The 13,298-nt window shown below is 38.7% G+C and overlaps 1 protein-coding gene across 1 annotated transcript; it reads right to left on the bottom strand.

Annotated features, from left to right (window-relative positions):
• Positions 1 to 1,200: 1,200 nt before the first annotated feature.
• RNF32 (ring finger protein 32) lies at positions 1,201 to 9,007 on the bottom strand. Its single transcript, XM_053956171.1, is given in 10 exon segments — positions 1,201 to 1,380; positions 1,610 to 1,673; positions 1,675 to 1,716; positions 2,175 to 2,203; positions 3,868 to 4,014; positions 8,196 to 8,257; positions 8,260 to 8,305; positions 8,308 to 8,454; positions 8,985 to 8,995; positions 8,998 to 9,007. Coding segments are annotated over 10 exon segments (738 nt in total).
• Between the last annotated feature and the right edge of the window lie 4,291 nt (positions 9,008 to 13,298).

The following is a 13,298-nucleotide window of genomic DNA, read 5'->3' as shown; positions in this document are numbered from 1 at the left end:
TATTAAAAATTTTAATGCCAGGTGTAATAAGGGCTACTGTAGCACCCTGAAACAAGCAGTGTGTGTCCTTTCTAGTACTAATATTTCAGACCTTGTTTTTTATTTTGTGATATTTATTTAAGCAGATGAAACTTGACATTTAACCTTTGTGATCCTTCCAGAAGGCAGCAGGGTTATTAAAAAAATAATTGTGGGTTTTTTTTTGGCTATTGTGATGCCATTTGATTATGCTAATGTTTAGGGAATGACATTTTAGAAGCACAGTTCAATTTTGAGAAACAAATTCTGTTTTAGAAGAGCTTTTTAGTGTCTGGAAATGGATAGCTCCTTGTGAAAACTTTCTCTAATGTTTTAATTAACCAACACTTTAAAGTGTAAGAGTGAACAGCAGGAAAACTCATCTACAGTTCCCACTTGAAAGCCACTAAGAAAAATAAGTGCAGGTCCTTTAATCATGGCTTGCACTGAATTTATTCAAACCTGTCTAATCATTATGAGAACACTTTATAAATTTATTCTTAATAGACGGTGGAAAAGCAGTGCCCATTTTGTTCCCTGTAAAATCCTGAAGTGTGTTACATGTGAGAACGAGTTCCTACTGCTGAGGCCTCTCTGTGGACACTGTTGGATGAAGACCTTCCCGTGGCTTTTGAAATGGGGGCAGCCAGGTACCGAAGGCAAGGACCCTAAAGCTAGCCCAGGGCAGGTAGCTTAGAGGGTTGCTGCTGTAGCCATCTGAAGTTCAGTCAGAGAAATTTTGACCAACGACATTCAGCTGCAGCTTTCAGCACATTTCGGAGCCTTCTCCAACCTCCTGTTGCCAAGACCTTGTTTCATGGCTTCGCGTGGTGTCTTGGGCCCATGGGAACCTGGCAGGCTTCTTGAGAAAGAAGCCTACATCTGCTTCTCCAGACTTGCAAACAGCAGGAAAATCCAAGTGCTGTCTGTTCCAGTGATGCTCCTTGAGGACAGTCACAATCCACTGAGAGGTTAATTCATTCCAAACTTAAGAGTTTGAGCACTTTTGAGTGTAATATCACCGTTTTTTCAGTCATATTCTTTTTCTCTACTACAGGGAAGGATTTTGCGTTGGTTCTAAAGAGGATGGAATAAACTGACTGACAAAACAACTGAGAGGCTCCAGTGCTGCCTGTTTAGTGTGAATGAGAAGGGATAAGTGAAAAGGGAGGGAGCTGATAATCAGGAGTTCTGGTTTAAGGAAGCTGAATCGCCCCAAGGAGAAAGACCAAGGAAGCAAATACAGCAAAATGTTTTATCAAATAGTTGCTTTCTTAATTTTCTATCCTTAGAAGGCACTGCTTCCCTTAAGTCTTTAGACTCTTTTCTAACAATATATCCCCTCCAGGAAGCTTGAATTCTCTAAGACACAATTTTGCTCAAGAAGAGGAAATTCAAATTTTTATAATTGAGTTATTTATATGAAACAATGACTTAATACATTTTTTTTTTTAACTTAAACTTTTCTAGTGCATGCAATCTGTGTAGTTTCTTGCTAAAAGTGTAATGCATTTGGAACATTATTAAGAAATAAATACTGCCTGGTGACACACCTGTAGCAGAAGTAAGGCTTACCTAATTAATTCAATTTAACTAAGCATGCCCCATCATGTATTACTCTGGTCTGATACTGCTCTTTTCTACATATAGGACAACTTTTTACGTGTAAATTTTTCAAAGGTTTTCAGGCATGACTGAAAAAAATAATTATAATTACAATTACATACAATATATTTAATCTTGTTGGTACAGATGAAACAGGCTAGGTTAACAGAATGTAAAAAACAGTTAATTAATCAATCCATGAACACTCTGCAACGTGCATATTTTTAAAATTAAATTGTTAAGAGAATTTTGTAAGTCTTCACATATTCACATGAAATTTCATGGATTAAATTATTCCAGGTTAGTATACTCCTGTATAGCTCAGTTGCAAACTATGTTTTTCCATATGCTTTTAAAAAAGGTTGTAAAAAAGAATAAAGTGCTTCATCATAAAATAGCTTCAAATTATATTTCTTACCATAAAAATCTGGAATCAAAATTGCTTTTCAAGATGATTACATTTAATTCATTAAGATATTCACTTAGGTAGATTAATTAAAAGACTCATGTATTATGTGCCTGAATAGTTATATAAAAATGTACTCCCTTAATGGACTACATGGGAACATGAATGCAGCACCTGTTTTTTCAAAGGAAAGAAAATAACCCCAGAACCAAACCTGACTTTAAAGCATTCTAACAGCTGAAAAGGAAAAAAATGCTGACAAGAAAAATTCTGAAAGGTCATCAGTTTCCTTCTGTGATTACTGCAATCTTTTGAGTGAAAATAAAATTAGTTTGTGAAATTGTGAATTTTGTGTTAACAACACATGGGGTGGCAGAAAGCAAGAAATGGCAACTGCTACTGGCTGGAGGAAAAAATTGTAAACCAAACATTTAAAATGAAATCTGATTAATTTTTCTTCCCTTTCCCAACACAGACATTACATTTCAAGAGATGATGCACATCAAATGCAGCGTTTCTCACATACAATAAAACAAAAAGAGAAAGTTAAGTTGACAGGCTACAAGAAAACTTCACCTTTATCTGACCTAGATTCCCACCAAATGCTGATGATCTCTGTCCTGACAAAAGATACAGAGTTGGACAAAAAAAAGCAGTTGGCTCTTAGAGGAAGGGGAAACTGGGGAAGGAGTGAAGCCCAGGACAAGCAGTGAGCACCCTTGAGCTGGCAAACACAAGAGGATTAATGGCCAGCAGCCAGCTGGAGGGCAAGCTTTCAGATACACTGCCTTTTTCCCTTGAGGGAGGAAAGCTAAGGAAACACTGAGGACAAAAAGAATTCCAGAGGCATTTGCCTTTTTGTGCCAAATATAAAGTAACCTTTTTAATGAGGTTATGCTGGTTTTTGCTCCCTCTTGTGAAGTTTCAGACTTTCAGGGTAGCCAGAAATTGGCAGATTTTTCCAGACCTCTCCCACCTGTCTGTGGACAGTTGCTCACCTCCAGCTAATGTTGATGTTAAAAGAAGCAACAGACGTGTATCTAATAAGGTTATTCAAAGATTTGATTCACAACACAGACCTGGCTGTGAAAAGTTTTCTAAAAAAATTTAAAAGGGGAACAGGCAGAAAAACTACCCTAAAATGCACCATGGAAAGAAACTTTTAAGCAATTGGGATAATTCTTCTAATTACCCTTGTCACCTCTCCGAAGCAGCTCTCTGTTCCATCAGTCACTTGTCTCTTTTGCTTAATATTTTCAAGATGATAGATTAGAGAATGTAATAAAGCAGGATGTATTTATGCCCATGCTACACATGGACATTGAGCAGGCCATCAAGGTGAAATGCAGGCATTTCATCAAATAACCTGAGGAAGTGACTGCCTGCCATTGGTGTACACCTACTTTGTTTTCCAAATAGAAATAGCTGTTGCTCTCATCTGAAATTAACAAAGCTTTTAAGAAGACTAAAAATATCTTGAATTGTACAAACAGCAAATGTTTACATGATGAATGAGGGCCAGAATCATATCTAACAGGAGTTTATTTGAAGCAGAAAATAGCCTACACCTGCTTTGCAAGAACAGATAAAAAGGCTGCTCTACTGTCATAATGTCAGAAGTGCACAAATATTACCAATCTTCCTCTACAATGTCATGTTCAAAATAGTATCAGAGTTGGCCACTGAGCTGCTCCACTTATTAAAAGCTAAATGGTGTCTAAAAGTAGAATCTTTCCTTCATTTCTTCCTCCAGCTGATGACTTTCAGCAGCACCTCAGGAAAATAAAATAAGTAAATCCAATGGTGAGTCCACGCAATTATTCAGTTATATTTTGTACCCTGGGTTGAATTGCAAATTCCTTCCTGAGTATTGGACAGCACTATATGGATTTTCCATGTTGTGTGGATCTCTCTTTTTTTACCCATTCTTCAGCAGGAAATGACAAAGAAGGGTGCTCAACTACTCCTGATTTCTGAGCAACAATAACAACAAATCACTGAATAAACCCCATTGGCCTTTACAGACAATAGATTTTCTTCATATGAAATTCATTAATAATGCATTTGCTTAGAAATAGTTTATACAGATACTTCATATAAATCTATCATCAGACAAAGCACATCAGGCAAGGTATTTCTTACTTTTAAGTAGCTAAAGGGGCTACAAGAGAGCTGGAGAGGGGCTTCTGACAAGGGCAGGGAGAGATAGGACAAGGGGGAAATGGCTTCAGACTCTAAGAGGGTAGGTTTGGATTAGATATTGGGAAGAAATTCTTCCCTGGGAGGGTGGTGAGGCCCTGGCACAGGTTGCCCAGAGAAGCTGTGGCTGCCCTATCCCTGGAAGTGTTCAAGAACAGACTGGATGTGTTTCTGGGCAATGTGGGGTAGTGGAAGGTGTCCTTGCCCACTTCAGGTAGTTGGAACCGGATGATTTTTAAGGTCCCTTCCAACCTAAACCATTAATGGATTAGCTATTCAGTAATTATCAGAACCTCTTTGACATACAGGATTTATACAGGATTTTTAAAATGCATATTTTTATTTGCTGAGTAATTTGAAATTGATACTTTTCAGAGCCTTTAAAATGGGATTAACTAAAGAATATAACAACACATAATTTCACATAATCAGTTTAAATAAAATTTCATAATGGTGAAGTTTTCCTCAGCATTCCATTTATGCACTCTTAAAAAATAATCAAGTAGTATAATAAAGAACTGTAGCTGCTGCTGCAAAATTGTGAAGTTTAATGAGGCCATTCATAAGAAAGAGGAATAAAGAGCATGAAGAGACAAAGAGATGGTCACAAGAGGCCAGTGATACTGTCAGTGTTACAGCTGAGCTTGTCCATCTCCAGCAATGAATGTGAGGTGCCTTGCTGCATGTACATGTGAAATCTCTCTGCTTTCTTAAAGAAGGAATCAGTGAAAATACTTACAGTGTTCCTGCCTGCCCCCACAAGTGCCAGATAAAGTCCAGTACCTCAGCAGTAAAAACCATGTGCTAGCAGAACATAGATACTTATCATCTTTGAAGGCCAGATGAAGCTGCTGGTGTTGACTGACCAGGATCCATGGAGATAAGTAACTTGAGTCCATGGTGAGGCCTTAATGGTGTTTGACAAAACAAGAAAGGAAGAGTGACATACAATAACTACAATAATTATGATAATTACAATAATTACAATGCAAGCTGATGACACCTAGATGAGAACTCAGTCCTAGATGGGAAGGAAAGGGTAAACTCTTTCATTCATACCAGAATCTCTGCATAAATCTGACAGTACTATGCAGCACATATTTGTTCTGTGTAAGCTTTCAAAACCCCCATCAGGCAGCTTATGCATCTAAACCCATTTCTCATGAAGAAAAAAGGACTCCTAGCAAGTCACGGGGTTTTGGTGATCCCCTTGCTCAAGTATCTCATTATTCTAGGGCAGGATTTGTTAATTTTTGAGGCTAAAATTCTCCTTCTGAGCTCATCCATCTACAGATGTATATCGTTAATCATCTAAAATTTGCACAAACTGCCTTTGATCTTTTTAAAGAACTTTTGAGAGGTACTAAAGGATCTATCAGGAATACTGTCTTCCCTTTAGTTGAACTATCTGCCTAACCCACTTCCTTGTGAGGTCATGACATCCTTCAAACATAAATCAATTTGAATCCATGTTTTAGAGCAACAGCTTTGAGGTTTCAACTGGGTCAGTTTTTGGAACAATGTGGGGAGTGATTTCCCTGCATGTGGTTTGGTTCACCTAGACCCCACCTTGTTACTTTTGTTGTCCCATTTGGATAGCCCAGTCTATTGAGTGATGGCCTCTGTGATCAGAAAATCTGGGTACAGGGGGAGTGAACAAGAAAGCAAAGCAGTGACAGCATGAAAGACACTATCACAACCTAAAAAATGCCTGATCTTGACTTCTTTCCAAGCACTGTGGTCAGAGACTGTTTTAAGGAAGAAAATGAGATGGCTTTATGGAAAGCCTTCTGTATATCCCCAGGGTAAGAGAAAATTCTTATTTAAAGCCTTCACAAATGGATTATTTAAACTGCCAACAAGAAGAGATTGGCAGCAAAGCTGAACTTCTAAATAATACAAACCAGATGGGATACTTGTGAGAGACAGGTGGTACAGGTGTTTTGAAGGAAAGCTTTTATACAGCAGAGTTTCTAAGGGAAAACTGGTGGCAGGATACACAAGGAGGGATGTGTGGTCAAAGCAAAAGGCTCTGTGGAGATATTCTCAAAGCAGCACTTTGAAAAAATACAAGCAATGAAAACCTACATTTATCACAGCTCAGGACATCCAAGAATTTTCATCCTTATGCATCAAGTTTAAAATCCCAGCCCATTTACTGACACATCCATTTACAACCAAGTTATTTATCCTAAAATAAACCTTATCTAAGTGTTTACATGCAATAACCTTTAAACTATTACTGCTGGATTTTAGGAATCAAACTCCTATTGAAAAGAAATGAATGACACAGGCCTGTGAAACTTTGATTACGCATAAACTCAAGAAGAAAATGTTCCATTAAATTACATTTTCAAAGTTGTTTTGCAGTTTTAATGTTTAAACCACACAATCCTTATTAAGGAAGAGAAAATTTGACAGATGCATTTTGCAATAATATGAGAATATTGGTGAAAATACTACAAAGTAAAACCCAGGAACAACTGAAATTTCAGAAAGTATTTCAGCACAGTCTTTTGAATCCCTTTCACAAATATTTGTGTGGGAAAATTCAGTCAGTGCTGTGATTTAAAGAGAAAATACTTAGTCTTTCTAATAACAGCAGAAAACATGCTCACACCTGGGCTGCATTTTTTCACCTCAGCCTTTAGCTTCCATAATCACTCATTATTGATGTTCATTTTAACCCCAATACCTCTTTTCTGTTTTTCACCCTGCTATCCTCTCTTTAGAATGAACCAAAGAAAAAACCCTGCCATCTTTAGAACTATAACCATGTCAATGTAGTGCTAATTACCTCATCTTATTACCTTTGTCCTGTCACTGGTTACACTCCCTTGTTGTGCACTATGTGAAGTTTCCCTCTGAATCTTCAGCTGATTCCAAAGGCAGATGTGCTTGGATGGAGCATCCCTGGTTTAATGGGTTCCCTCTGGAGCTGGGACTACTGTGACAGTTCCTGTGACAAAGCCAGCCTGATCTTCAGGGAGGCCAAAAGGCATTTACATGAAAAAGAATGGATAAAACAGATATTAATGATGATGAAAGTTTGTTATACTCAAAACTGCAAATTTTGGAGCCAGAAGGTTCTTTAAGTAGTGCCTAATCAAGGCAACAGAAAACACAGACACAAGAAGATGTTCATGCAAAAATAGTGTTGAAATCTTTAGGAAAGGGAAATACAGAGAGGCAAGAAGCACATTTGATCTCCTGGTCTGTTGAGATGCTCCATGGCTTTGTTTTTCTAAGCAATATCATCTGTCGCTGCTCCACAACTGTATTATTATAACACTATTTAAAAGTTTTCTCACCAGGCATCATTCCAAGCCCTCACATCTGTGACTTTTATCTTGCTGCATGTTTGCTTCTAAATTTGAAAAAGGTATTTAGCTACAGGTGTTAATTCTTCCCTGGTTTAGCCCCAGGACCATTGTAAAAACAAACCTTTTTAACTTTGAGCAAAGCTGGGTATATATTAACAAAGAATACATTTCATGCAGCATTATTAAATGTCTCTTTACAGAATAAGGAATAAACCAGACCATTTCAAATAGACTTAAAAAAAGCTTAATGCTACAACCTTTCCCCAACTAAATACAGTAAGAAAATCATGGATGTTTTCTTAAAATAAAATGTAAAGAAAGTTATGACATTCAATAGATATTAAAATTACTTCTTACTTCTAATAAAGAATATGTCTTCATCAAGATGCACTAATTTCACCTTTTTACATTCGTTGTCACAAGAATAATGTTTTAAATGCATTTCAGATATGAAAAGACACATTTAAGCCACTGATGGCAATCCCATTTTTTACCTAATGACTTAAACTGCTGAATTTTGATAAATTTTAAAACAAGATACCATGCTGTTTGCATTAAATCATCTTCTGAACAGAAAGTTTAGCTCCCACATCTTAGTTTATTTTAAATAAAAACAAAAATTACAAATCAGAATGGTTTACCTAAGTCAGCTGTGGAGCGCTGGGTTCAAGAAGATCCTTGTTTTCTGCATCTTCCTTGCTTTTGTGCTCTTTTTTCTTCGTTCAGTATCTACTATTATTCTGACTATTTATTTTATTCATGGGATTTGTAAAAGTTCTTGGTATTCCTTGTCCTTGACCCAGAAGAATATGTTAAAAGATCCTGCAGCTGATGACTGTGTATTATATGATCCTGTAGAGCAACTGCAGAAACTGCTCTCGTCTCTTGTTTGGAGGAGCAGCCCTAAAAAGCAAAAAATCCCCAACCAATCTTGAATAATTATTGTTATAAATTATTTAAAACCATACATGTTATAGTAAATTAAATTAAACTCTGCACTTAGGCAATATTTTTGAATTGTTAAACGCTTTTATACACATACAACTCCAGTCGTTGAAGCCTAACATGCAATTACTGTAATATGAAATTTAAGATTGATGTTTCTGACACATCCTAGTTTTAACTTATAAAAAGTCAAATGAAATCTTTGGTTTATCATTTATATTAAATAAGATAACAGTAATTTTAAAGTTTTAATTACTGAGCTCATAATTATTATATTCAATAAACTCATTATGAACTATAAAACTTTGGCATGCCCAAACACATTTTAATTTCATATAATTAAAAACAATCCCAAAGGCTAATTTTGCCTTCCAGAGCACTGAATATAAACAAGAATGTATTCTTTTTATACAGGGAATGGGCTTATCTACCTGTTCCTCCACTGCTCCCCAGACTTGTGCTTTATTTTAGGAGATGTTAAATAGTACCCTGTAGAATAATGATGTTCCATTGATAATCTCTAGCTGTTTTGACAAGAACAGTGTTCCGTTACAATAAGACATTTTAAAAGACTTCAGTAATATTTCTCAGGAGAAGAAGCATCATCAATAGCAGATGAGAAACCTACAGTTTCTGTTGCTTTCTCCTCAGGATTCCATGGGAAAGAGCTTAACATCTGTTCCAGGCGCAGAAGTTAACTTTGGATCCATAAATCACCAAGTCTGTTTCTCTCCTGTCAACCTCATTTCACCCTCAGTGGACTGCCTGCAGTGTACAGGGAATGGATTCAAAGCAAATGGCAGGAATCACAAATTTCAGGCTGAATTGACAAAAAGATGTGGCTGCAGCAATAAACTGCAGCAATAAACCCCACAGGACTGTTCTGCAGGATTGGCTTGTTGTAGGCAGGGAAGCCTGTGATGCACAGAGCAGGGATGATGCTGGCAGCCCCTGTGGGGCTGGAGCTGCTCTGCTGTGATCCCAACATCCCCACAGGTACAGCAGGGGGACGTGACTTGGTACCAGAGTGGAGGCAGCAGGGGATGAAGTGAGACCCCTTAGCTGTGACAAACAGGAGCCACTGCTCACAGGGCTGCTTTGATTCACACTCACAGCAAGGTTTAGTTTGGAAGGGGCCTTAAAGATCACCTTGTTCAACCTGCCCTGCTGTGGCTGGGGACACCTTCCACTATCCCAGGTTGCTCAGAGCCCCATCCAACCTGTCCTTGAACACTTCCAGGGATGGGGCATCCACAGCTTTTCTGAGCAACCTGTGCCAGGGCCCCACCACCCTCTCAGTAAAGAATTTCTTCCTAATATCTAAACTAAATCTACTCTTTTTCAGTTTAAAGCCTTTCCTTCCTGTCCTATCACTCTATTCCCTCTCCTGCTGTCCCTTATGGCACTTGAAGCTGCTCTAAGGTCTCCCTTCTCTAGGCTGAACAGTTCCAGCTCTTAGCCTGTCTGCATAGCAGAGATGCTCCAACCTTCTGATCATCTGTGGCATCCTCTGGACTCACTCCTCCAGCTCCATGTCCCTTCTGCACTTGGGACCCCAGATCTGGACATTTCAGGGTGTGGTTATTCCTTTCCCAGCTAAGGCAACCCTGAGCTGCTCCACTCACAGCTCAGGATGGGATGACCAGAGGGGCTGTGTCTGTGCTGCAGAGAAGCTGTAGATGTGGCACTTGGGGACATGGTTTTGTGGTGGACCCAGAGTGGTTAATGGGTTGATGGTTGGACTCATTGGTCTTACAGGTCTCTTCCAGCCATGAGGATTCTTTTTAACCTCTTGTCCCTTTCCCCCCACACAGCCCCAGCCCCACAGCCCTGCACAGGCTCTGAGGGAAGGGTGGCAGTGGGAGGTGTTGCTCCCTTCTTTTCAGAGCATGGAACAGAGCCTCTCCCGGCTTGATTCCAGTCACTGTCCATAGGGAATAATTCCTTTCTGGTTTTCCCTACCACTTCCTGTATCCCACTGTCCCTAGGCAGTGTTTTCCCCTTTTGCTCTATGTCTGTGTGGTAATGTGGAGGTTAGTGAGCATTACTTGTTTCCCTCCATGTGCATTTGGATTTGAAGACTTTTTTTGCTGTGTTTTTCGATTTTTAATGTTAATGTGCATTTCTAACCTGGCAGGTAGTAAGATTGGAGGCAGGCCCTGTGATTATCACAGATTTATAGAATCATTTGGGTTTGAAATGACTTGAAAAGTCCAGCCATTAACCCAGCACTGCCAATCCACCACCAAACTGTGTCTCTAACTGCCACACCTACACATTTTTAAAAACACTTCCAGGGATGGTGATTCCACCACTTCCCTGGGCAGCCTGTTCAGTGCTAGACAACCCTTTCAGTAAAGACATTTCTCCTAATTTCCAATCCAAACCTGCCTTGACCCAGCTTGAGGCCATTTTATCTCATCCACACTGCTTGTTACCTGGAAGAGGGGATTGACCCTCACCTGGCTACATCCTCCTTTCAGGTACTTGTGGAGAGCAGTAAGGTGCCCCCTGAGCCTCCTCTTCTCCAGGCTCTCCATCCTCAGCTGCTCCTCACAGGACTTGTGCTCCAGAGCCTTCACCAGCTTCCTCACTGCTATTTTGGGTGACCTGTGACTTTGGCAACTCTATAATGGAGTCACCACTAAAAAAAAAAAAAAAAACAAAAAAGAAATCTTTGTAAAGAGGACAGAACGGTATCCATATGGATCAAAGAAAGATCCCTGCCCCTTAGTATCCTATTTGTGTGCAGGGCAAGAAAGAAAATGGCTCAGGGGCATGCTAAGGATGTGTTTAGTACAGCATCAGCTCCTTCAGGTCCTTCCCACATTTTAAAGTGTGGCTTCCTGAGCCAGAAGCACAGCCCATGTCTTTGATTAGCACTGATGTGTTTCTTTCAGATGCAGAATTGTGCAGAAGTCCTTCTATAGGAGTGTAGGCTTCCTCTGGCCATTTTCCTCGTTATTCTCACTTGGTGGCCCTTTATTTTTCACGAGGAGGACAGGCACAGATGGTGCCTCAAATCCAGGTGTGTAATTTCTTTGATTTTTTGGGTTTAAATACTTGTCAGAGTCCTTCTCAGCTGCTGCTGACTTGAGAGATTTGTTTTCCTGTGGAAGTGACATTTTCTGAGCAAAAGCAGTTAGGCTGTCCTGAGAGTAATCCTTTGAGCAGCATATAAATGGAGTGATTAATCCACTGGATGCACTTCTCTGTAATTACAAGTAATTACTTTAAAGTCAAATCTGCAAATGAGAATACCTCTCTCTACGGCAGGGAAGATGTAAAAAGCAGCTGAAGTGGCTATCTTTAAAATGACATTAAATCACTGATTGTTTCTGAAGGCAGGATAAAAAGATAAAATAGTGGTTTTTAAAGTGAACTTGCCTGTTATCCTGACACCAAATATGATGAAGGGATATTCTACAGTATAAACTTTTAAAGATATTCAGTAATAAATTTTAATTAGAAAATAAAGTAGAAAACTCGATGTTGTGCTGTCTAAAATTTAAACGAAAGGGTAAATGCTGAAATATTTTCAAAACCCAACCTACTGATGTGTAGAAAAATCACTAACATGTATCATTATATATATAAAGATTCTGAAAATTACCTCTCTTGTGCCTATTTCAGTTTCGGTTTTATGCTTGAACATGATTCAGCATTTTTGTGTCTTTTCAGTGTTGCGTTCCAATTTTTTTTAGAATCCATGACTGACTTTCCTAAAGTTGCTAATAAGCTTCTTTTCAAATAACGCTTGCAATCTCTTCCATTTCTGTCATACCTCATTAAGGTGATCCTATACACATGTATGCTTAATTAAGGCTTTTCGTTAAAATAAGCCTTTAATCCAGAGGTGCTGGGCCTTAATTGAAACTCAGAGAAGATTAGTGTCTTCTCTCATTTTGGTTTTCACTTTTACTGTACTTCCTACTGCTTCTAAACTAAAATGCCTATGTTAGCCTTAGCTGATACATGGCCAGGAAGAAATTAAAATTCATATTGCAGTCTTCTGGAGAGTAACATGCCTTAGTAATTGCCATTTCTTATTAAGTGCCACCTTTTACCAAGAGCCTCCACTTCAAATGCAAAAGGTTGCTTTAAACACTCCAAGGACATTAACATAATGAACACGCTGCCTGTTTTGAAGGTGACTAATAAGTGACTAATGATACCTGGTTTTATCCATGTGTATAATTTTTAAATGTTAATTGTATGTTTAAATAGTGCTAAAATCTCAGCTCTGTCTCGAATGACTGACTTTTACAGAATCATTTTTAAGAAGACTTAGGGAAAATGAGGATTTTTAGCCACAGGTTAGCTGCACTCTGCTGAGGTACTGTACATTGCAGTAAATTTAAAATCTTTTTGGAGGCATAAGACACAGATTCACCACCTTCTGGTCTTCTAGAACAAAATGCATCAGCCAAAGAGCCAATCTATTTTCTTCTTGTAGAGCTGCAACTGGGCATGGTACTGCTAATTAGCAGAGGCAGGTGGCCTGCTGTTATCAATGGCAGGAGAGTAACTTTTCAGGAAGAGCTATTAAATTGTGTGGGCTGAATAAATCTGATATAGAAACAGCAGTGCTGGGGCAAAGATCTGAAGCAAACTTTTTGGTACAGCAACTGTAATGGGCTTCACTGATATTGTGTCTTTAGATCATGAAACTTGCTGCCTGTAATGTGTTTTTACGCTTAGTTGTGTTAAAAAAGGTGTGATAAAAATATAAGTGGAAGGAAAGCAGTACTATTGTGCAGGTTGGTTCAAGCTGAATGGTGGTTTCTACAAGGATGTGTTAT

Source organism: Vidua chalybeata, chromosome 1, assembly GCF_026979565.1.
Source record: "Vidua chalybeata isolate OUT-0048 chromosome 1, bVidCha1 merged haplotype, whole genome shotgun sequence".
Lineage (NCBI taxonomy): Eukaryota > Metazoa > Chordata > Aves > Passeriformes > Viduidae > Vidua > Vidua chalybeata.
Note: the sequence above shows the minus strand (reverse complement) of the source record. Positions and strands in the feature narration are given on the sequence as shown.